This window comes from Protopterus annectens, chromosome 14.part0, assembly GCF_019279795.1.
Source record: "Protopterus annectens isolate FY-2018-M chromosome 14.part0, PAN1.0, whole genome shotgun sequence".
Classification (NCBI taxonomy): Eukaryota; Metazoa; Chordata; order Ceratodontiformes; family Protopteridae; genus Protopterus; species Protopterus annectens.
The window spans coordinates 247,418,139-247,443,140 of record NC_056748.1 but is presented as its reverse complement, the minus strand read 5'-3'; the positions used below and the strand labels follow the sequence as shown (position 1 = coordinate 247,443,140).

The 25,002-nt window shown below is 40.7% G+C and overlaps 1 protein-coding gene across 1 annotated transcript in view; it reads right to left on the bottom strand.

Moving 5' to 3' along the window:
• ENO4 (enolase 4) overlaps positions 1-25,002 on the bottom strand; it is a 1,153,105-nt gene that overhangs the window by 442,641 nt on the left and 685,462 nt on the right. Inside the window, exons 9-10 of the mRNA XM_044055968.1 lie at positions 22,005-22,130; positions 21,709-21,904 (exon numbers count right to left, since the gene is read on the bottom strand). Of these exons, the coding sequence (XP_043911903.1) occupies positions 21,709-21,904; positions 22,005-22,130 (322 nt within the window). The remainder of the gene's footprint in view (positions 1-21,708; positions 21,905-22,004; positions 22,131-25,002) is intronic.

The window sequence follows — 25,002 nt, the reverse complement described above, 5'->3', positions numbered from 1 at the left end:
CAACAGCAGTTAACAGCACAGTGTAGACATATGCAAGGCAATAATTCACAAAGCAGGAAAACAGAAATACAGGATACTGAGGACCAGAACAATTGGTACACTTTCAGGCAATAGGTCTTCCTTTTACTTTAGTACTACACCAAGAAAGTGCAGTGAAAATACTACAGATACATCTCAACGTGAAGTTAAGGTGCTGGTTCTCCTTGCAACAAGAAACTTAGGTGGTAAATATTCACATTTACAGTTGTCTTTCATTAAAAAACAAGAAATCAGATGAGTACAATTCAAAAGCTAAGCTACCTGTGATTGTAAGGTGCTGGAGCTCCTTGCGACAGGGAAAATAGTCTTTACATATTCACAAAACTAGAGTCATGAGAAAAAGTACACCAGCGACTGAATATGCAAGCAATATTCATCTTAGTATAATCACAAAATACTATATGACCTAAAGCAGATGAAGCGACAGAATAATCACCAAATATTGTATGATTTAAAGCAGTTAAGGTGACAGAAGGACATTGCAAAACAGTTAATGCCAAAGAATCAAAATTTTACCTTACACAGAGCAGCAGGTGCTCAGCAGCATGAGGGGGAAAGAAGGTTTCAAAATGGCTCCAGCTGTTGTGAGACACCTATGAAGACTAGGAAGAGGAAGTGAGGTGAGGGGGAGGGGGAATGGCCAATACTGGGCTGTGCTAGCACCCTGGTCAAGATGAAGTCATAGAAACAATCAGAAAAATATAGTGAAACACTAGCTTGAGAGACAAGGATATAAAGTTTCTAAAAGTATAGTCACCAGAAATAAATAAAAAAGAAATAAAATATGAGCAGAAATATGCTTACAAAATGACACAGGCCTCAAGCTACACAAGTAGATTTACTTGAAGCAAACCCAGTGCTGTATGGTTAAAATAAATTACAATAGAGAGGGGCTTGGGGGGGGGCTTACTAGCAGCTAAAAGTGGGGCAAAAAATAAAAAAACATTAATATGTAAGAGTCTGAAGAAAGTAAAATAGAGCAGGTGCACTAACAAAGGCAGTTATGAGTGAGGCTATAAATTAATTCAGGGAAGGGTAAAGTACAGAACAGGAGAATATACACAGAAATAGTATGAGGTTAGTGGGTAACCAAAGAGAAAGGATAGGAGCTGCTGGCGTCTGCTTTTCATGGCGACTAGAAAAAAAACACTGTAAATTCCTGTTGTGCTTATAAATTCTAGCATTAATTAAAAGATTAGCTTATCATGTAGTAGTTATTCACTGGGACACATACTTCAGTGGTATTATTTTAAGCTTAAAATTGTGGCTTCCGGACCGATGGTTAGAGTTGCAGGGTATCTGTTAAGGTCCTCAAACCTGTGTTGCCTGTACTGTGGCCAGAAGAAAACCACAGGGAAAAATCCACTAGTGTTCAGTGGTATTATGGTTTCAGGACTGATGGTTAGAGTTGCAGAGTATCTGTTAAGGTCCTCAAACTTGTGTTGCCTGTACTGTGGCCAGGAGAAAGCTGCAGGGAAAATTGTAATGAGAAAACAATTCATTTTCTCAAGCTGGGTCATGTGCTTAGACAAGTATATACCAAAGAGCACAGTATACTCTATTAATCACCCCTGGTGAATAGGTAAAAGGATTTCCTAACATTACTGGATACATAATGATAAAAAGATAACTGGGTGCTCAGATCCCTAATGAATGAGTTATGTTTGGCTAAAGACATAGTGTTGTGCTACATTTCTTTGGCATGTAGTTTTAGCTTGTTCTCCATTACTGCTGAATGTAATCCCGCCTGAAAAATCTGGAAGTGAGATGGTGAGGTAGTGACACTACAAGCCCTTGATGTCAGCCTTGACATTGGAAAAGTAAATACCAAAGATAAGTGCAAACAAACAAAACCAGTCCAAACTGTAAATGTAGAAAGCACACAGAAGGTGAAACTTGTCCAAAACACAAACATTAATGCAGAATAAAAGAAACACTCTAATGACACCGATCCTTATCTTTGTGTTAAGCGCTTTTGTTTCTGACCAATCAGAAACTTTATCAGAATGCTTAACAGTTCCAACCATAAAAATTTATATCAAAGTTAGTACACACCTTCAATTAACAACAGTCCTATCATCACCCTTATAAAATACATAATACATGAGCATATTAAATCAGATCTTAAACACTTTTACAACTCTAAAAATCTTACAAAATTTAAAAAGTATATATAAAATCTATATAAATAAATAACTAAAGGATCCATACTGAAAGACCGCTCATCTTTCAAGTGCTTTCAATTTTAGGAAATATACTATGGATAAAGCTTCATTCAAACCAGGCCATTCAGTGGTATTGGTCTTGATTTGCCACAATGCTTCCTGTTTCTCTAAATGGAAGGTCCAAGGACCACCCCTTAAATTACACTCCATCACATCGATAACAATAAACTTAAATGAATGTTTACTAAATTCCATGATGTGCTTGGCTAATGCATTTGTTTCTTTCTTTTTAGTATCCCTTAGGCCTCTAATGGGATTAGTGAGGGGGCTGTTTTGACAGTTTTACCATCAAACAGAATAAAACAAGGGGATTTTAAAACAGCTTTTATCACTACATTTAATTAATCTAGTCCATTTATAAAAGGCATTCTATATAAGAATTGGGTTGTTTTGCCTAATAATGACCTACACAATAAATTGGGCGAGTTATCCACTATAGTGTATAGAAAGGGTAGATGTTTAAAGAACATTTTAGAAACTGATGAGCATAGACACAAACACATAGTGAATAGAGGAATAAGGAAATGTGGAGCCTGCCATTATTGTCCGTTCATTCTTGAGGGTACTACATTTAATATTAATAAGGTACAGGTAAAATTGAGCAGTAAGTGTGATTGTAATACTGAATGGGTGGTTTATTGTGCGCTCTGTAATAAATGTAAAGGATTCTATATTGGAAAAACGGAAAGGAAATTAAAAAATAGAATATACGAACACCTAAGGGATATTAAAATAAGAAAGAAACAAATGCATTAGCCAAGCACATCATGGAATTTAGTGACCATTCATTTAAGTTTATTGTTATCGATGTGATGGAGTGTAATTTAAGGGGTGGTCCTTGGACCCTCCATTTAAAGAAACAGGAAGCATTGTGGCAAATAAAGACCAATGCCACTGAATGGCCTAGTTTGAATGAAGCTTTATCCATAGTATGTTTCCTAAAATTGAAAGGACTTGAAAGATGAATGGCCTTTCAATATGTATCCTTTAGTTATTTATTTATATTGATTTTATATACACTTTTTAAATTTTGTTAGATTTTTAGAGTTGTAAAAGTGTTTTAGATCTGATTTAATATGCTCATGTATTATGTATTTTATACTGGTGATGATAGGACTGTTGTTAATTGAAGGCGTGCACTAATTTTGGTATAAATTTTTATGGTTGGATAAAGTGGATAAAGTTGGATGAAGTTTCTGATTGGTCAGAAACGAAAGCGCTTAACACAAGGATAAGGATTGGTGTCGTTAGAGTGTTTCTTTTATTCTGCATTAAAGTTTGTGTTTTGGATGAATTTCATCTTCTGTGTGCTTTCTACAGTTACACCAAAGATAAGTGGTCCTTAGAAATGATCACTGGGGGATAACATGGGTGAATACTCTTTTTGAAGAGAACATGCCTCCCATTTAATAGACTTGTGTATGACCATTAATAAGCCAGTTTGTTATCTAGTAGGTAACATGAGAGTTTACATTTAGTTTACTTAGCTTATTATGCCAGAATGTAGGACGGTATTGTAAGATATATATATATATATATATATATATATATATATATATATATATATATATATATATATATATATATAGGATCACTATTAAATCTCAAAATTCCACAATCTCGATGACCAGAATATCGAGACTGCGGAATCTCAAAAGTAAAAAAAAAAAAATGTTCTAACGTATATGCAGGGGGGAAAGCCACCCTGCACCCCCCCACACCCCATGCAACTTGAATATAGCAACTCCGAGATCGCACTACAGTGGAGTGAACAGCAAAATAGTGCTGTGCAGAGCAGAATGGAAACTTTGCCGTTCATTCCACTGTAGTGCGATCTCGGAGTTGGTATATTTCAGTTGCAGGGGGTGTGGAGGGTGCACCTGCATATACATTAGACAATGTTATTTTTTTGTCTTTTCATTGTACGTGTATCCTGTCATGTGCATTTGTTTGAGGGACTACTGAAAAGTTTGGATTGCCTACATCTTCGCCTGCATTTTTTGCTTCATTGTTTCCTCGCTGGTGGATGTTGTTTACTTCTTGTTCTTTTGGTGCTTTTTTATTGCTTTTGAATGTTATTTTTTGTTTACTTTTTTTTTTTTAATCTTCAAGATTCCCCAATCTCGAGATTCTGGTCCTCGGGATTCAGAATCTCGGGATTGTGGAATTTTGAGATTTAGTAGTGATCATATATATATATATATATATATATATATATATATATATATGTATAGAACACACACTCACACACACACACACACACACACACACACACACACACACACACACACATATATATAAAATAAACACATAGTTGACACACATTTGCTTTGTAGTGGGATTTATTTCCATATTGGTAACTAGGTAAGTAGTCTGGTCAGCAATGCATCTTGGCCACAATGGGGACCCCTTAGAGAAAAAGAAAAGAATTACAACAGTAACCTTGAAGTGCACTTCTAAAACAGTTATGTGCACTGCATACATAGTTTCAATAAAAGACCTGCATTATCAGATATGTAGCAAATACAGAATTTATAGGTATTCAAGAATGCCTTGAATTGCAAGTCTGTCAGTAAAACATGTACAGGCTTCTTTTAAAATCACATGAATATAAACAGATTATGTGTTACATATATACATGTGCACATACATAGAAAAATAGCTACTATAACTTGTCAAAATATAGAGTCATCAGTAGCATGAGGTTTAGGTTGCAGAACTTAATTTTTACTGCCTTAGTTAAAAGGTGCCCCTTTAATTACCCACTGCAGTATACTATGAATGGTACTGGAAAGTGTATGGGGAAATCTATAGACTGCATTTGCCTCAGCTTTCAAATGCTAAGTGAGTTTGAACTAATTGTACTTCAGTCAAACATTTAGGAAAGGTGTTAAAGCTCAAAATATTTTATTACAATGAATAGTAGAAAAAATGAGAAAAGAAATTCAGTAGGATAGAATCAGTATTAGACAAATAGTTTTGGCGATTTCTGAAGGACAACATGCAGCATCAATTAACGAGAAAATACTATTAGAACAGTGATTAGATTCAGGTCCAAAGCTGCATGACATTTTTAGAGAAAAGATGCAAAATGTTTTATTCTTTTAGAATATTATGACATTTGCTACTAAACAGGTTTCTATGCAAGGCACGACTGTTCAAATCAATACTGTGCTACAAAATGAGGGAATATTTGTATAATTATAAAAGTGTACCTATATGAATATACTATACACTAACAAGCACTAATAACAGACCATATGAAAATTTTTACAAGTGGAGGGAAAAGCATTGGTAGCAACAAGCATGAAACAAACATACTATTGCCAAGGCTTGAATAATTAGACATAGTTTTGCAAGATAGCATCTCTAGCTGAGTAAAATCCAGTCATTTAACAAATCTAATTGCCCAAGGGTGGGGAAGGAAAATACAAAAGGACAACTTCAACTGTAAGCTCTTAGCACTTACTACCACCCCCTCCTCACTGACAGTTTGTGTAATCTGACCTGCAATATGCTAACAAGGCTCTTTGAAAGCCTTGCCAGTGGGTGAACAGTACTCAAATGTAAACAAACTCCTCTAGCAAAAAATCTGAGAGAATGCCCCTTTAATCTTGAATGTGGTAAATGTGCAGTCCTATGTCACCATATCCAGATGAGCACAAATGACTTGCAGGGCTTGAGTTAGGGAGAGTTCAGACTTGGTGGAGCTCACTGTGATGCCTAGTTGAAGACATAACCAGAGAAAACAATCTCTGGTCTGAATCAGTTGTGGAAGCAGAGAGGAGCCAGTCAATGAGGCAAGGAAACACCCAGAATCCTGGCAGTCTCAAGGGTGCTGTAACCACTGGCATGCACTTGGTGAACACCTTGGGAACTGCGGTGAGACCAAAGGGCAGTGTCCTGAAATGGTAGTGACTGGCTCCCAGTCAGAAGCATAGGTATCTCCTGGAATGCCTGTTCATTTTGATATGACAGAACACATTCTGGAGATTTATAGAGCATATCCAATCATCCTCTCACAACAGCTGCAGAATGGACTGAACCACGACCATCTGGAACTTCAATTATTTGACAAATTGATTCAGATTGCTGGGATACAAAATTTGTCTAAGGTCCCTGGTTGTCTTTGGCACTAAAAAGAATCTCGAATAAATTCCAGATCCTTGCTAGTTTGGTGGCAACCCCTTGGATGACTCTTTTTTTGCCAGCAGCTTTTCTATTTCTATGGCTGCCACTTTCCTCTGACTGGGTGGAATGTTGGGAATCCTTTTGGTCCGTTTGGGAGGTTGAAGGAAAAATGGTATATAATAACTGCTGGCTAGTATACTGTGCACCCAGGTATCTTTGTTGATGGTTGTTCAGTCTACTGGGTGCCTCCAGAGTGCAGCAGTTGAGCAACATTTCAGGGGCGCTCTAAGGGCTTCTCAGAGAAAGGACCTCTGAAGCCCTGATTTTGTGGCCATCTCTGCCATGAGGGTGATGTCTGCCATTAGAGACCCTCCCCCTGCCATGGGGGGGATCCATCTCTGTAGGAGTCCTGGGAAGACCCTTGCATTTTGCAGAAACACATCTTCCTACCCCCTCTGGTTCCATGAAAAATTCCTCTGAGGGGTAAAAATGTATCCCTACGGCAGGGCTACGCAAGGTCACAAAGGTACATCCAGACATGCCTTCTTACGGGAATTCCTGAATATGTGGCTCTCAAAGCTCCCTCTAAGACATGAAAAATCAGCCTCATGGAGGCATTCAATAGGGGCTGGAGGGTGGCCAATTATGAAGAAACCATCTTCTTGTCCTCCACAGACATAGACCATGAGAGAGTATTGGAAAACTCCTTGATCAGTTCCCTCTGAAATCTTAGAATGTGTGAAAAGTAGTTCAACATCCTGAGGGTGAAGGTTGTTGATATGCTAACACACTTCCCAAATCTGTCCAACATCCCAGAATCTCTGTTTGGGGGATGGACAGAATACTTCAGTTCAGTAAGTTCTTTCTTGGTGGCCGCTGTTACCACCATAGCATCCAGTGTGGGTCCCTTGCACCAATGGGCCCAATCCTTTGGCACAACAAGGTATTTATTTGGCCTCTTGGTGATGAGCTCTGTGACATCCGGGTCCTTCCAAGCCCAGAGGGAGATGAAGTTGGCCATCTCATCTGCTGGATGGACTACCCAGAACCCAGCTGAACCAATTCCAAACTCCCCAAGAAACATTGACTCCTCCTGGGAGGGGGGGTCAGAAAACCAACCACGTTTCTGTCTCAAAAGTTCAAAGATTTCACTGAAGAGACATCCTCAGACATCCTCAAAAGGTGATCTGGGAGATCCCACCACTTCATCAAAGGCAGTGTCTTGCATTAAAAGAGTTCTGCTCGGAATCTAAGTGCTTCCTTTTGCATGTATTCTTCAGAGGTGGTGGGATGATTCAGGGACAACACAGAAGTGCTAGCATAATCCTTGATGAGGACTGTCTCTAGGCTTGACCAGGCTGGCTGTCCCAATGGGACAGGATGAAAAGACTCAGGATCCAAAGAAGACAGTTGTAGCGAGAATGGAACTGAGGAGGGATAAAGACTTCTCATCTTCATAGGCGAAAAATGCTCTCTCCACTACCTCAAAGGTAGAGGTCATGGGGGAAAAATAATCGACCTAGTAGGAGCCGAAGCCACATGCCCAGGATGGTTCCAAGCATCCTCAAGATCCTGCCTCTATTAAGAGGTCAGAGCCAAGCTGTCAATCTCTGAGACTGCAAGGGGAAGGAATGGCTCCAAAAACAGTGTCAAATCCAGCCCTTGGATCCAGCACTCATGCTATGGCTCTGAGATCCTTCTGGCTCCAAAAGAGTTACAGCTGTCTGGATCACAGAAGGTTTTGGAGTTGATGAGGGTCAAGCCTTAGGATCTGACACAGACAAACTTGAGATTCTCTAGTCCAAAGACTCCAAAACCAGTGGATTGATCAGAATAACAATCAGAAGTTGGGATTAGACTGGTGTTGGGCTCATGGATCTGATGGGAGCCAGAGTCAGAAGTACTCCCAACTGAATCTTGGTTCTGAGGAACTTTCTCATCATTCTGTCCACATCTGCTTCTGTCAGGGTCTTAGTTGGTCTGAAGGATGAATAGGTTGAGTGTAGTCTGAACATCCATTGGGATGTCTCCTGTAAGAAAGGTGACTGGAGACTTGAGGAAATAGGCTCTGGAGAGAATCTAGAAGACCCCTGGCATGGAGATCTTGATTCGGATCAAGCCAGATCTGAAGGGGCAGTCAGATCCACGTTGAATCCCAGGATTTTGCAATTTTCGTAGGCAGAACTGAGCCCAAAGTAGAAGGAGGAGAGCAATCAGGGAACACTTTCTAGAATCTTTAACCTTGCAAGCAGAATTCCCCTTTGGATGCTTCCGAAGATTTCTTGGAAGAGGGGACAGCTCCAGAAGAAGAAGATGGAAAAAGAAGTGATGTTCTTACTACAGCATTCCATCTGTGTTGTTGATCTTCATTCATTCTTGACAGTTGGGTTTTGGTTATGTCTTTGGAACTGACTCATCTGATATGACAAGCTTACGCCAGCCAGAAACTCTCGAGCTAAGGTTACCTTTAGTGCAGTGGCGGCTGGCGACTTCAAATTAAAGGGGGGTTGCAGGAGACAGATGAATGGGTGGGGCCAATGGGAAGGGGTGTGGCAAACTAGAAAGTGGTGCAGCTATGCTCAGAAACACAACAACTGGAACTTTAATTAAATACGCTGCCCTAGGTGCAAAACCGTCATTACAAGAGTCCAATCAAGATAAAATGAAGTGTAGAAGAAAAAAATATGTCAATGCATTGGCTACATGACAGCTTACTTAATATCTAGATGGAAACAAAAAGGTTGTGAGGCATGAAAAAATAAATTACTTTTTGAATACATTACTGGAATACTAGTCAAAATCTAGTATAAAAAAACAAGCTACTCCTTGCACTGTAGTTCTAATTATAACTTATATTCAGCTTTATAAAAGTACCAAGTAACATGCTGAAAGTAGAAATCTCTGTGATACCTCCACTTGTAAAAATGTTTCTTATCCAAAAAAGACCTGCTGCCTGACAACGACTATCTACTTGTTTCATGGGAAAACATGATCAAAGTAAAAAATGAACAGCAAACAAGAAACAAACTCAAGATAAATTGCTTAAAGGATTACTGCACATGTTATGGACCCCACATGATAGATTGGCATTTTGTTTAGTTTACGGGTAAAGCCTGCAAAGATGACTGCAAGTCTCCAACAAATATAATGAGCTTCTGAAAATACTGTAATCCTGTTCTTTATTACAAATACTGTCATATGCATGTCAATACCTAAGGCTTGTACATTATCTAGTTATGTAAATATTCTCTGCATGGCAACAACAAAAAGGCTTTCAGTGTTGACAATTATTTAACAGTATGCTTTTTGAAGGTTACTTGCATCTTAAAATCTCAGACAAGCTTACCCGATGGTCATTAAAGCATTGCTACTTAAACACAGAACAACAGGGCACTGCAATAGCATGCATTTTCTGAATAATAAGAAGCATAAATCAACAGTATAAAAATATGACAGAAAACCAGAACATTCTGCAAAATCAAGGACAGATTAAAAAAGCCACTGTCATACTTGTGTCTACCTTGGATGGGGGAATACTCTGCACACTTACACTGCATAACTGCTCCTTGCCTTGCTTGGACACATCTAGAGTCACTACATGGGAGAATGGGGTGCAACAAGTATGTCACAATTTGAAATGTCTCTGGCTAATGGCGATGGCTCTGATATTCATACCTCTCAACCTCAAAGTAAGAAATCTGGACAAAGCCATACACAGAAATGGGGCACAGGCCCAAAAATAAGGACAATTTTAAATATTGGCTCTTACAAACTTAGAAAGATAATAGAATAGTAGTAGGTCTTGCATTAGTATCAATTTTCTGAAGGGTATGAAATCTGAAACTCAAATGTCTGCCATTATTTTCTAACTTCAATCTTTAATGATTTGCCACTAATTTGGCAGAAAACCACAATTTTATGAAAAACAGACCAAAAATGTGATGCAAAAATACACAATTGCCACACAATACAGCTGGGAACCTGTCAAAGAAGGGACACCTTTTTAATATTAGTACTGTTAACTTGAGCAGCTGACAAAATAAGGGCATCTACATGCATTTCTGAAATAAAAGTAATCTATAACTCTGATCATTACAGTTATTTATAATTGTGAACCCTCCACATTTTCTTCCAAAATTGCAATTTTGCGGAGGGGTTATTAGGGGGAGAGCAACATTTTGAGCCAACACTGGGGACAGTTGAGAGGTTTGGATATTCCAAATTCTATAAAACAATTTATTTGCATGTACCGTTCAACCACTTTGCAGGAAATCTGGACAAGGCCAAATACATATATTGGGGGAACATAAAAACAGTACTAAAAATTGCTCTTGTATAAACTTAAGACAGTTGACAGAATAGCAGGTCTTGCTTTAGCATGCATTTTTCTGAAGGTTATAACGTCTGAAAGTCATTGTCTGTCATTATTTAGTGACTTCATTCCTAAATGATTTGCCAGAAAACCACAAATTTTATGAGGAACAAACCAAAAATAAAAGCAAAAATCTATTAATTCTGCAAAAATCTGGACAGTTGAGAGGTATAGTTCAGCCGAGGCTGTCTGATTTTGCTGCCCTTCCACCATCACAAAATCATGGTTGAATGGAGCCTCCCCCCTGCAGCCATTCCAATGTCCCATTCCTTGGTTATTTCGCCCCATTTACCATAAACACTGTAATGTGCATACTGCTTTACTTCTGCGATGATTTGGATTTCATTTTAAAGTTTTATTTTGCATTTTACAGCACAAACCCTAATAGATATCTGCTAAACAAAGCAATGCAGTCTCATAGTGAAAATAGACTTAGCATTAAAACTTCTCTGCCCTTGAAACTCACATTCATTGAAACAGCATTGAAACCCTCATTCAAAGAAAATACATTTTGCCAGTGGCAGATAAAGATTAACTTTGGGCTGTTTTCAAATCATAGGCCCCTTGAACATGAAGCATACACATGCTCTTTGATACACCTTCCTGATTGTATTAAATTATATTCCTTGTACAATACAGTACAGTTGTTAGAGGGCATTTTAAATGTATTGTTTTGAACATTTTTCCAGTAAACAATGAAACAAAATGCATGCACTAATAATGACAAAACTGTCCAATTCAGAACATTTCCATCATAAAAGTCTACTCAAACTTCTACAGTCCACCAGTATCAGTAAATATGCACAATCTCTGAAGAAGTAAAAGTCATCTAAATAATTACACATTAAAGAAATCTGTAACAAAAAGAGGTTGCTGCTAGCAAACAACTTTATATGTCATTGTTTCATCTACAAATAAAGTGGTTGTTGTCCTTGAGGAATTAATTGCCCATGTTGCATTAAAAAATGATAAGCTAGTAATATTGCAGTAGGGAATGGATGGCAAACTGATAACAGGTTCATAGTTAGTAGGTATCTTCGCCAAAAAGGACTGCAGCATCCACCCCATTTACAACACAGTACAGTATCAGCAATGCATCTATCTACTGTGGGAGTAGAACCCATAGCCTTCTGCATCAAAAGCAAGTACACTACCTGTTGCGCTATTAATAATGCAAGTAGACTCACTTTAAGCAGTACTAAACTTTTGTTCCCCTGCAGCTCTCACCTCCTTGTAAAATCTACTCATCACTCCGCTGTATCTCTGAACTTTGCAGCACAAGAAATCTGGAAAAAGCCAAAATTTATTGGGTGGTGTGGACAAAAGCCCAAAAACCATGGACACATTTTAAACATTGCTTGTATAATGTTGGAAAGTTGCTACAATAAAATGCTGTGTTACCACCATACATTTCACTGCCAAGTCTTGAACCCAGGGGAACCCTGTGCAAAACAGCAACATACCACTATGACAAATCAACTTTTTTGTGAAAGAGAGGAAGACTGAAACTTAAATGACTACCATTTAGTGAATTCAGTTCTCACCACAGCTGTCAGCCTCTTCGCACAAAACACCTGAACAAAGCCAATAATGGGGGAATACAGCCCCCAAACATATTCAGTGAATTCAGTTCTCACCATACTTCTCAACCTCTTAGCAAAGAACACATGGACAGAGCCATTAATGGGGGAATACAGCTGCCAAACATATTCAGTGAATTTAGTTCTCACTATAGCTCTCAGCCTTAGCACAAAAAATCTGGACAAAGCCATTAATGGGGAAATACAGTCCCAAAAATAAGGACAAATTTCAAATATCCATGTTATAAACTTAGAAAATTGCTAGAATAAAAGGTCATGTACTTTCTGAAGAATATGAAATGTGCAATTCAAATGCCTATTATTTTTTATTTAACATTTGTTAACCAGGAAAGTCTGACTTGGAACAAAAGGCAATTTTCAGCAGAACAGGGAGAAACACTCCAGACACATGTCTTTGTAAGATGGGAAGACATGCAGACTCCACACAGAAAGCACCCCAGCCAAGAACCAAACCACAGAACCTGTAGCTGTCAGGCAACAAGGCTACCAGTGCACCACTGCACTACTGACTTTGCCACAAGCAACAAACATACAGAAACCACAGATTTTATGAGGAGCAGAACAAATATGATGCAAAAACCTGCAAGTTATTTACAAATGGTGGTGGGTAGGGAATTCAGGCCCTTACAACCTGCACCCAAGGTACAGGGTTCAAGCCTGCATATTCTCTACCCACCACCATGTTTTGTCTCTAGCCACCAGTATGTAGCATATGGGGCATTTTACACACACACACATGCACACACACACACACACACACACACACACACACACACACACACACACACACACACACACACACACACACACACACACGCACGCACGCACGCACGCACACACACGCACACACACACGCACACACACATGCACACACTCTCTCTCTCTCTCTCACTCTCACTCTCCATAGCAGCAGATCAAATTCCTCGGTCTCCGTAGTAGCCTGAATCTGTCCTCTGTAGCAGCCTGCACAAGCTGTACTGGTGTCCTCGCGAGACGAGAGTAGGCTGGAGCCTCCAGCCTGCAGACGATGCAGTCCGGTGTCTGTGCGGTCATCACCACCCAGACTTCTGGGCTGGCAGGCCAGAGATCTCTTTCTTCCCTATCCGGACTGCCTAACATAGCAGTCTGGAGTTCTGAGTACCAGGAACTCCAAGCACGCATGCATGGAGTTCCGCGACTCAAGATTTTTTTCTTTTTTCTTTCTACAGGTGGTGGTGGTGGTGGGGGGGCTGCAGTCCTATAGCACGAGCCGCCCCAGCCTTAGTGCCTCTCTTTCCTTCCCTTCAGATTGAGTTTGCCCATAAAAATAATAAAGTGGAGGCTTTGTCTGATGCCCTATCCCATAACCAGGACCAATTGTGAACCTCCAAGAGTCTTTGGAGGGTGGGGGTAGATGGGTGGGATGTCAAGAATGAGTGAAAATCGACATCACAGATGGAACATTATGGTAAGAACATAACTCCTTTATCTGATGTTGTCAATCTTCATTCATTCAAGACAGCTGGGACAGAGTCCCTAGCTACTTTATGTCCTGGGGGGCCCTATGGAAGGATATTCCTGAGCACCATTGAGCCAAAGGATGCTCTCCTCCTGGAGACCATGTCCAATTTGTTATGAATGATAAAGGTATGAGGGGTAGCCCAAGTAGCTGCTGTGCAAATGACTCCATACAGGCTCTTGAATGAAAGGCTACTGCAGTTGAGACTGACCTGGTGGAATAAGCCTTGACTTTAGCTGATAAACTCATTTGATTCTGTTGATAAACAAAGGTGATGCAGTCTCTCAACCATTTTGCCAAAGTGACTATAGAAATTGACTTGCCTAATTTAGGTCCTGAAAAAGACAAGAACAATTGTTCCAAATTTCTGAATGATTTAGTCCTGTCTAAGTAAAAACCTAATTGCCTATGTTTATCCAACAAATGCAAATAGTATTCTCCTTTGTTTGAAAAAATTGGAAAGAAAACTGGCAGGTCAATGGATTGATTAATATTTCAATCTGAGACAACTTTGGGTGGAAGGGAGGGGGATTATTCAGAAGGGATACTCTCTCTTTATGAAAAATTATGTATGAGCGCTTTAGACACAAGGCCTGTAATTCTGATATTCTCCTGGCTGAAGTGATGGCTACCAGGAATACGGTCTTCCAAGATGAGAATTTTATATCACAGGTGGCTGCTGGCTTAAAGGGTTGGTGAATCAAAGTTTGTAGGACTAACATCAAACTCCAAGGTTCAATGGGTTCTTTAAAGGGTTGTTTTAAATGCATGACTCCCTTTAAGTAGGTTTTGCAGAGACGGTGAGATATTAAGGAAAAATCATTGAAGCCATTATGGTAATTTGAAATAGCTGCTAAATGGACTCTGATAGTAGAAGCTGAGGCTCCTGAATGGAGTAAGGTTGACAAGTATTCCAACACTTTATTAATCGGGGCTGAGAAGTGGTCAAGTCCTTTTCTTGAGACCAGATTACAAATCTGTTCCACTTACTATGATGAATTTTCCTGGTGGACGGTTTATGGAAAGCCAGAAGTATCTTTTGTACTGGGGAAGATAGATTATTCCACCTGACGATTACTGGAAGTGGAGGTAGCAAGTGGTCAACTTGAGACTTGGTAGGTTGGGATGGACCAGACCCTGTGCAGTCCCCGAGTTGGGTCTGGAGTCCACGGCGGTGAACTAGGTGAGGCCAAAGAAGGGAGAATCAGACTTGGCAGGGCTAATAGGATGCAATGAAGATTACTTTGCTTCTCAACAGTTTCTCTTTCTTTAAAAAAACTTTGGTATAAGGGGAAAAGGAGGAAAGGCATAAAGCAGTCCTGGGGGGGGCCATTCATGTATAAGACTATCCCTCGGGGATTCCCCCAAAGGGGGGATTAGGGCAAAGTAGCTGCTGCATTTGGGGTTCATGGGAGATGCAAATAGATTGCAGCAAGGCTGATCCAATGACGAAAAATCTCCATCGCTACCATGGGATTGAGAGACCACTCATGAGGCAGGAGAATGGATTTGCTCAATTTGTCTGCAATCACGTTGGAATTCCCGGAAATGTGCATTGCTATCAGAAAGCGGTTGAAGGCTATCACCCATTGCCATACTCTCATGGCTTCCCGACATAGCTGGTAGGATCTGGTTCCTCCCTGTTTACTGATATACCAGACGACTGACAAGTTGTCTGACTGGATAGCAATTGTCTTCCAATGGAAGGGCAGATTGGAATGCTTACAATGCGAAAAGCACTACCCTCAGTTCTAGGACATTGATATGCAAATTGGCCTCTAAGAGGACCAAGTGCCTTGGACTCTCCCTGAAAATGCCCCAACCCACCCCATCAGGGATGCATCCGTAGTCATTACAATCTTGGGCTGAGGGAGTGAAAAGGGGCGACTCCACAACTCCTCTTCTGGCTTCATCCACCAATTCATGTCCTGCTTGCAACGGTTTGTTATGCAGACTGGGTGAGACATGGGGTGTGTTAATAGAGACCACTGTGATGCTAGCAGCCTCATGTGGAGTCTTGCCAGGGGAACTAGCATAATTGTTGCTGTCATTAACCCTAGTATTTGAAGGACTAAGCAAGCTGGAACTTTGTCCTGAGAGAGTATAGCTTGGAGCTGAGACCTTAGCCTTTGTAATCTGTGACAAGGAAGAGCGACTAGACAGGATTTTGTGTTGAATGTTGCTCCAGTGGATTCTTAGCTTTGAGTGGGTACCAGTTTTGACTTCTCTTTGTTTATAGAGATACTTAAGAGCCCTGCCAGTTGTTGGGTGTAGTGCAAGGCATGAAGCAGTAGATGCTTGGTAGGGGCAGTAAGGAGCCAGTCGTCTAAATATGGAAACACCTGGAATCCTTGCAGTCTCAAGTGAGCTGTTACTACTGCCATACATTTGGTGAACACTCTGGGGGCTGTGGAGAGGCCAAAGGGCAGTGCTCAAAATTGGTAATGATTGGCTGCCAGCCAGAAGTGGAGATATCTTCTGGAGTGTTTGTCCATTTTTATGTGGTAATACACATCCTGAAGATCTATCAAGCACATCCAATCATCTTTTTCCGGAAATGGAAAGATAGACTGAACCGTGACCATCCATAATTTTGTCTGTCTAACAAACTTGTTCAAGATGCTGAAGTCTAAGTTTGGCCTCCAATCCCACTGTCTTTTTTGGCACTAAAAAGAACCTCGAGTAAAATCTGGATCCTATTTGGTCTGGTGGGACTGTTTGGATGACTCTTTTTTTGAGCAGCTTTTGAATTTCTTGAGCTGCTGTGTCCCTCTGACTGGGTGGAATGTTGGGAATTCACCTTTGCGGCCTTGGATAAAGATTGAAGGGGGTGTGGTAACCTCTTGGAGTTATCGTCTGCACCCAGGAATCTGATGTTATTGAGTGCCAGCCTAAGTGCTGCAGAGAGAATCGTCTCCTGACTACTTCCAAAGGTAAGCAATCAGGCCACTCTTCAGGAGCGCTGATAGGGCTGCCCAGAGAAGGAATCCCTGGATCCCTGATTACGCGGGTCCCATCTGCCATGGGAGGGGTGACTTCCTGATGAGTTCAACCCTCTGCCCCAGGGGGAAAACTCATCATGTGTGTCACAAAAAGGCCCTTGGGACTTCCTGAACCACATATTTCCACTTCTCTGATTCTTGTTATAGGAGTGTTGGGGATTGGAAAAATGTACGCCCACAGCAGACAGGGTCTTTTCGTCCTTCTCACACCTGGCTAATGTGTCTTTAACTTTTGGGCCAAAGAGAGAAGCATCATCAATGGGAGCATTGATCAAGGTAGACTTGAAGGGGTTTGCAAAGTCGCACAAGCACACCCAACTGTGACGTTTCATGACAATGCCTGCACCCGCTTCTCTGGCCGCCCCTTCAGTTGTATGTGCAATCAACCGTATGGATGAGTTAGAGATGGACTCTAGGGTGGCAAGCTGGGAGGCAACCTTGTCATGTACTTTGTCAGACACTGCTCCTGCTAACATTCCTGAGAGCTCTGTGATCAGATCCCTTTTGAAGACAGGTAAAATGTGCCAGATAATTCAACGACTGTATGGCAAAGGTCATTTTAGCATAAACCAACTTTCCTAATCTGTCCAGCATCCAAGACTCTCAGTTTGGAGGATGGAGTGTAGGACACTCCTCTGTGAGTTCCTTCTTCATGGTTGCCACCACCACCATAGCTTCTACTGCCAAACCCTTGGACCAGTGGGGTTGATCCTCTGGTGGGGGGGGGGTATTTTGTCCAGTCTCTGGGGATTGGCTCAATGGTGTCAGGGGCCTTCCAAGCATGCTGCATGATGCGCTTGACTAACTCATTTGCAGGTGGGGTCACCCAGGAAGTAGAACGGTCGGGCACGGAAAGCCTGCAAGTATACAGATTCCGCTGAGGAAGGGTTGGTGGGCTCCCAGTCACCTCTCTGTTTTAAGATCTCTAGTGTGTCTCCAAAGGCGACATCTTTAGGAGGGCAACAGTGGGGACCCTTCCCCTTCATTGTAATCCGTATCTTCGGTGAGAGATTCTTCAGCTGAATCAACGTGCTTCCTCTTCCAGAATCTCTCATGGGATGGCTCATCAGGGAGAAGGTCTGACGAGGACACCAAAGAGAGGGTACCCTGTGGTAGGGTATCTTACTGCTCCCATGCCCATTGCCCCAGTGTAGTGGACTATGGCAACTGTGATCCAGAGGACATGTATGACATTCCAGTGCTGAGGGTGCCAACTGTGAGCCTGCTGAGGCAAGCGCTCCCTCCATAATCCAGAAGGCAGGCCCACCTAAAGAGGGATGGGAGCCCAGGAACCAAGAAAGAGATCCTCGGAACCAGGGTCACACCCCACTCCAATGAGCCCACCTCCAGAGAAAGAGCCACAAGTGGACTCAAAGCTGTCAAAGTCACTGGGACCATAGATGGCACAGAGGAAAAAATCAATGCTGTACTAGGGATCCCGGTGCCATCAGCCAAGTCAAGGTCCCACAAATGGGATGGCTCCAAATGAGCCGAGGCCCACAGAGTAGGTTCCAGAACCATAGTGAGATCAACCACCGGTACCACAGAAGCTGGCACTGGAAGGGCATCTGCATTGAGTCTCCAAATCCTGTGGGGAGGTTGAAGGAGGAAGATAAGTTAGAGCCTGTGGAGATAAAAACATGGCTCTGGGTGGGAGGGAGGACCTAGATGGGGTTGGAATGCCTCTGACCGCTAAGGGTTGATCCACAAGTCTCACTACATCAAGTTCCAAAAGGCTCCTGGTGGAACAGATGGACATCCCTGATAGAGATTCTGTCCGGTCAATAAATGGATTGAGCTGCTGTCCAACAAAGGGTTCAGTGGATGGGGAATATCGGGTCCTGGCTAGTGTTTCAACCTTCAGCACCACAGTCGAATGACCAGAAGATTGTGATGGACGGGGAGTGACCAGTTTCAAAGGAGAAACTATTATTGTTGCTGAGAGGATCTGTGGTACGATGGAAGGGGTCGGTACTGTGGCAATTGTAGTAGTCGGTTCTGTGGTCAAGAACAGCACTGTGGAGGGAGTCTTAGACTCCAGTGCCGAGACAGAGGTCGGTAGCAATTTAAGTTGTTTAGTCTTTGGTTCAATATGAACCTGGCCTTTAGACATTTTCGGTTCATGTGACTGAGGAGACGCAGGGACCGAGTGGCTCCTCTTCTTTGTTTCTTTCCTAGGAGGTTTTGACACCCTTGCCTCAGGTAAGGCCTCCGAAAAAGGGGTTTTCAATAAACCCTTTAGAATTAGCTTATTCTTTCACTCAGCTAAGGTGCGAGCACTAAAGCCTTTACAGAGCTCACACGGAGGTTGGACCTGCTGATGTGGCACTCCTAAACAATATACGCAGGAAAGACGCCAATCAGAGTTGAGCAGCTTCCTGCTACATTTGTCACACTGTTTAAAGCCAGTAGTACCTTTTTGTCAGCCATTTTAACAAGCACAAACTACTACTGAACAGACAGTTTTTCATGCAATTACAGACACACACAGTAATAGAGAGGAAGAAAAACTTTTTTTTTTAATAGCAACAATGGTAATACAGATATACCCAAAAGGGTAAAGAGAAAGTGGAGAGAAGAACACCAACAATGGTATTAGAGATTACCTAGAGGTATGAGGGAAGGGAGGGGCCTATACCAACTATGTTATAAAAAATACCAGAAAAGGTAATGAGAAAAACACTTACACACCAAAATAAACTATATAAATATAAGCACAACTAAGAATAATAAGGGTTTTAGAACAGAAGTAGCAACATTTTTGAAAAATAGTGAAACATATAACAGCTTGAGAGCAGGCATGATGTGTCTTGAAACTTTACGTGGCAAAGGAGATCTGAAGGGAAGGGAAGAGAGTTATGGGTAACCTTAGCTTGAGAGTTTCTGGCTGGTGCGATCTTGTTATACTGGCTGAGTCATTTCTGAGGCCAGAACCAAAATCCAACTGTCATGAACGAATGAAGACTGACAACACCAGATGCAGGCCTTTCAACACAATCTTGTTTTTGCATACAACCAGCACTCTGATTTTAAATCCTGCACAAATCTTACAATGGATGTTAAGATTCCTTTGTCCAAGGCAGTACACTCACTCGGAGTGAGCATTTGAATTAAGAATTTTGTGCCCACAAGATGAGCATTTGTTAAAACCAGTTGGTTTCTCAGACATATCTAACAAACTCTGCAACAGAAATAGATGCAAATACTAAAAAGGAATGGAAAGGAAGAACTACCAACAATGATAATACTGAATTATCTGCACAGGTACAAAAGAGAATACCAAGGATGGTAATAGGAGGAATACCTCAACACAAGGTCACAGAAACAATAGCAGGGGCACAAGATCCAACTCTACTGACTATAAATATAAGTGTGTGTGTGTGTGTGTGTGTGTGTGTGTATGTGTGTGTGTGTGTGTGTGTGTCTGTGCGTGTGTGTGCCTGTACGTGTGTGTCTGTGCGTGTGTGTGTCTGTGCGCGTGTGTGTCTGTGCGCGTGTGTGTCTGTGTGTCTGTCTGTCTGTGTGTGTCTGTGTGTGTGTGTCTGTGTGTCTGTGTGTGTGTCTGTGTGTGTGTGTGTGTGTGTGTGTGTCTGTCTGTGTGTGTCTGTGTGTCTGTCTGTGTGTGTGTGTCTGTGTGTCTGTGTGTGTGTGTGTGTGTGTGTGTGTGTGTGTGTGTGTGGTATAGATAGAAAGGGGAGGAAAGAAACTTGAGAAAACAGTACCCACTAAGGAGAAACAAGAAAATAGTGACTTATCTAAGTCTAAAGACAACTTGAACAAGAGGTGACCATGTTCAAATGCTGAATCGGCAAATAAGATCTGAGGTAATTCAGAAGAAGAGAGGATTATGGCTAAGGGGAGGAGCTCAAGCTACAGAGTTAAAGTCTACTGAAGTGGCCAAGGTTGGATCTGTGCTCATGTGTTGAGAAAGGATGAAAACAGGCAACATCAGATTAGTTATTTCGAAGTATAAGGCAATGTTGTTTAAACTCATGCCTAGGAGTATGATAGTGTTTACTATTAGATGTTTTAGATTCAATTAATCTTATGTCAACTTAGTATGTTGTGATTTCTCATAGTAAATCTTAACATTTCTATCAGACTATTGAATGCTCATTCAAATATAAATCAGAAATAGAACCAAAATGTCTAAGATGTACTTGTGCACAAGTTACCTGTAATAAACTTCTGCTTCGTACTTGAAGATCATTGATTAATATTATATTGTACTTTCTGTAATGTAGTAATTCCACTTTGATTTGTAGTACCACTATCTTGCAGCAGTCCGCAAATCTTTTCAGCTAAACTGACTTATTGGAAAAGAAGAAATGAGGAAATGAAGTCAAACAGACCCTCTGTTCCCTTCTTTTAATTACTAATTTTATGGCATTGTCCCTGCTAAAGTTCAGTATCTCTGTTAGGTTCCTCTTTTTTAATTTACTGCTATAGTAATATAAATTACAGTACATATTTATTTACTAGCTTGCTTACCCACGTTTGATATTTTGGTGTGTACACTGGCCTCAGAGGACTCCCATTTAGTCCTAGACTTGTTTGCTTGGTACAAAGTAAACTGGAAATAACATAAAGAGTCTACAGCAGTTAGAGAAATACAGACATACACAAAATAAACAAAGGACTACTTGGCACACTACAAACATATATGCAGCACAAATCTAATCTTAATTAAAGGAATTCCCGGACAAGAAATTTGTTCTCATTGAAGCCAGAAGTAATGATGACTTTCACCCAAGGAAATATTCATATACAACATGTTAAGATTTGTGTACATTTTATCAAAAAATTGTAATCAGTATATAATGAAAGTATAAATACTGACCTTCTAGATGTTTTGTAATTTCTATCAAATCAGAAATGGTTGTCTGGTTAACTTGTTTGAGCAGAATGCAATTATGCATAGGATTCTTCAGATTTTCCTCCAGAAGTAGTGTGCTGATTGTCTTTGATGCAGCTTCTGCAATCAGATAGCATTTTCTTCCAAGACTACCTTGAAGATTAGCCCACTGCTCCTTATCCTGGAAAATATAAAATTAACCAAAATTTACACTATGACATTTACACAAAACCATTTAAAATATGCAAGCATGCTGGTAATTTCAAATGCTTGCTTTTTACCTCTTTTCTTAAAGGATCTATGACTGCAATAACTGCAGGGTATCGGCTTGTTAAATCCACAATGTAGTCTACAAGTTCATCTGGACTTTTATGGACTCCAGTGATGATTTCATATTTCCCTTTTTCCTAAGTAGAAATAAATATTAAATAATTAACATTACTTTCTTAATAGTCTGGCATGCCAGATTGGTTTAAAAGATGGCACAGTTATAAATTAATCTGACCACCCCAATATACAACCAGCCGACATGACTAGCTGACACGTACTGAGATACTAGGACCTAGGATAGTTTTTTATTTATTTATTTTTTAATAGATAGAGTGATTTAATTTTTTGCAGCAATTTCTGAAACCCAGTTCTCAGTTTTAGTTTAGGGTGAAGTTTGTAAAAGTGGTGATTAATAGAAGTAAATCCTGTCTATTTTGAGACTTCAAGATCAGTTCAACAGTTTCAGTACTTCTTCATACTATTAGAAACAAACAGTACTTACAAATGTCAGTTCTTTTTTTTCCTTTAACATACTTAAACACACAGGGGTAGTTTCACTACTTTCTCCCTTGCTGGACTATTTTCTTTTCAGGTTTCATGGACACCCTCCAGGCTGCCCTTCTCTACACTCAGAGGTCAGGAATATGATTCCCCAGCAGGTAGTAGCCATAACATGCTTAGGAGATAGCTGCTCCCAATTAGATGACATGGAGCTGATTTGCTTGCCTCTCTTGTGGATTTGTCTGCCAGTGTCAGACCCAGAAACTCTGCATTTATGTCTTATAACATACCTCTTTAGTAGATTCAACACTACAATAAGATGTGTATTTTCCAGGCTCAATAGTTACTATGCCACACGACCCACCCTCACTGTAGAATCACTGTTTATCATATTGTATAATGAGACATAAGCTGCCATCTCATCCACATTCAAGTGACTGTGGCATGAATGACGTTGGATTTTAAAAAAATGAAAGCTGGAGAGTCAAAGTTCACTTTGATAATTTTGAGTTCAATCAATCAATCAATCAATCAAAGTAACTTTATTGTCATTCAGACCATACATAATATACAGCTGAATGAAATTTAGTTTCTCTGAGCACATGTATAAAAACATAAAAACACAGCAACAGAGAAACACACATACAAACAACATCAGTGCCAACAGTGCAAGTGAAAGGCACAGAAAGCTCAAGCTCCAGCAACCGCGATTCCAACAATTCAGTCTATCCACATTGCCTCCATCTCCCTCTCCAACTTTAGCATATCCCAAGTCCAATCTGGTCCCCTTCAACACACTACAGACCTATGTCCGATGCAAACAGAAACCAGACAGACAGAAATTGACCATTCGCTACTGTATACTGTATATAGTCTACAGAAAATATTACTACATCATCCAGACAGGTCCCTGAATATCAGGTATGAAGTCTAAAATTTGTACATCAGTCTCTGGAATGTTGCAGGTACTCCTTGGAGACCAGAGGCAGGATTCTGCAATGTAAGACTCCATCAGTTGTGGTAAATACATTTCTTCCATTGGCTTCTGTGGATAGTGGGCATTTTCTGCAGTCTGTATGTAGGTACAAGGTGGACAGAGAGTAATCTTGCCCAAATTTTCATTCAGTTCATTCACCTAGAGCATAGGATATAAATCACTACACAGCAAAACCTTACAGGCCCTTCAGGCTTTGCAGGCCACTACAATAGGGATATTCTGCTCACTTTGGGATTATTCTATGACCCCCAGATTTGAGCATTTTATGCCCATCTTCTTAACTGCTTGGGATTGGGAGTCTCTTATCTGGCATAGTTTCAATTTACTTTCTCATGAGATAGAGTTTAAGTGCTGTACTGGATTAAACTGCTTCTTCCAGGCAGCTTCCTGAGTACAGCTTCTCTCACTTTTTTCTGAGGCACTGATGTTGTCACCTGTATTTTGACTTCAGGACATGCTGTGGGTAGCATGGGGGACTTTAACTTCTTCTGCAAACATACTTACTACAGAAAAAATAAGTTATGTCTTACCATAATGTTCCATCTGTGTTGCTGATCTTCATTCATTCATTACTGATGGGTTATCGGTTCTGTCCTCGGAACAGAGCCGGCCTTATATCAAGCTCGCGTCAGCCAAAAACTCTCGAGCTAAGATCCTACCCAGAATGGTCTGCTCCCTGTTACCTCAGATTGAGTTTGCAAGTTGATAGACAAAGGTAGAGGCTACCTCTGGTCATAACAGGCCTACAATAAAGGAGTATATGAGATCAACAAGGAACCTCCAGAGGGAGACGGAGGGTGGGGAGTAATGAATGAATGAAGATCAACAACACTGATGGAACATTATGGTAAGACATAACTTCTTTATCTGATGTTGTTAATCTTCGTTCATTCCTTACTGATGGGACAAAGTCCCCAGCTACCTGTAACCTTGGGTGGCCCTCATGGAAGGACATTCCTGAGCACCATGGAGACAAAAGAAGCTCTACCTCTGGAAACCAAATCCAATTTGTAATGAAGGATAAAAGTATGAGGTTTGGCCCAAGTCACAGCTGAGTAAATATCACTGAGGTAAGCCCTAGCATGGAAAGCTGCTGAAGTTGCCATAGACCTTGTAGAATGTGCTTTCACTCTGTGAAGCAAGGTGATATTGTTTTTGTTGTAGATAAAGGTAATGCAATTTCTCAAGCCATGAAGCTAATGTAACTTTTGAAACAGGATGACCTAGTCTTGGTCCTGAAAAGGCCAGAAATAGTTGGTCTGATTTACGGGTAGATTTTGTTCTGTCCAGATAAAATCGTATTTGCCTATGAACATCCAGCGAGTGCAGACAATACTCTCCCTTGTTAGAGTCATTAGGAAAAAATACTGGGAGGTCAATAGACTGATTGATAGACCAAAAAAATACGGGGAGGTCAATAGACTGGTTGATAGACTCTCTGACACCACTTTTGTTAAAAAGGAGGAATTAGTTCTCAGTGATAGTCTATCCTTATGGAAGATAAGGTAGGG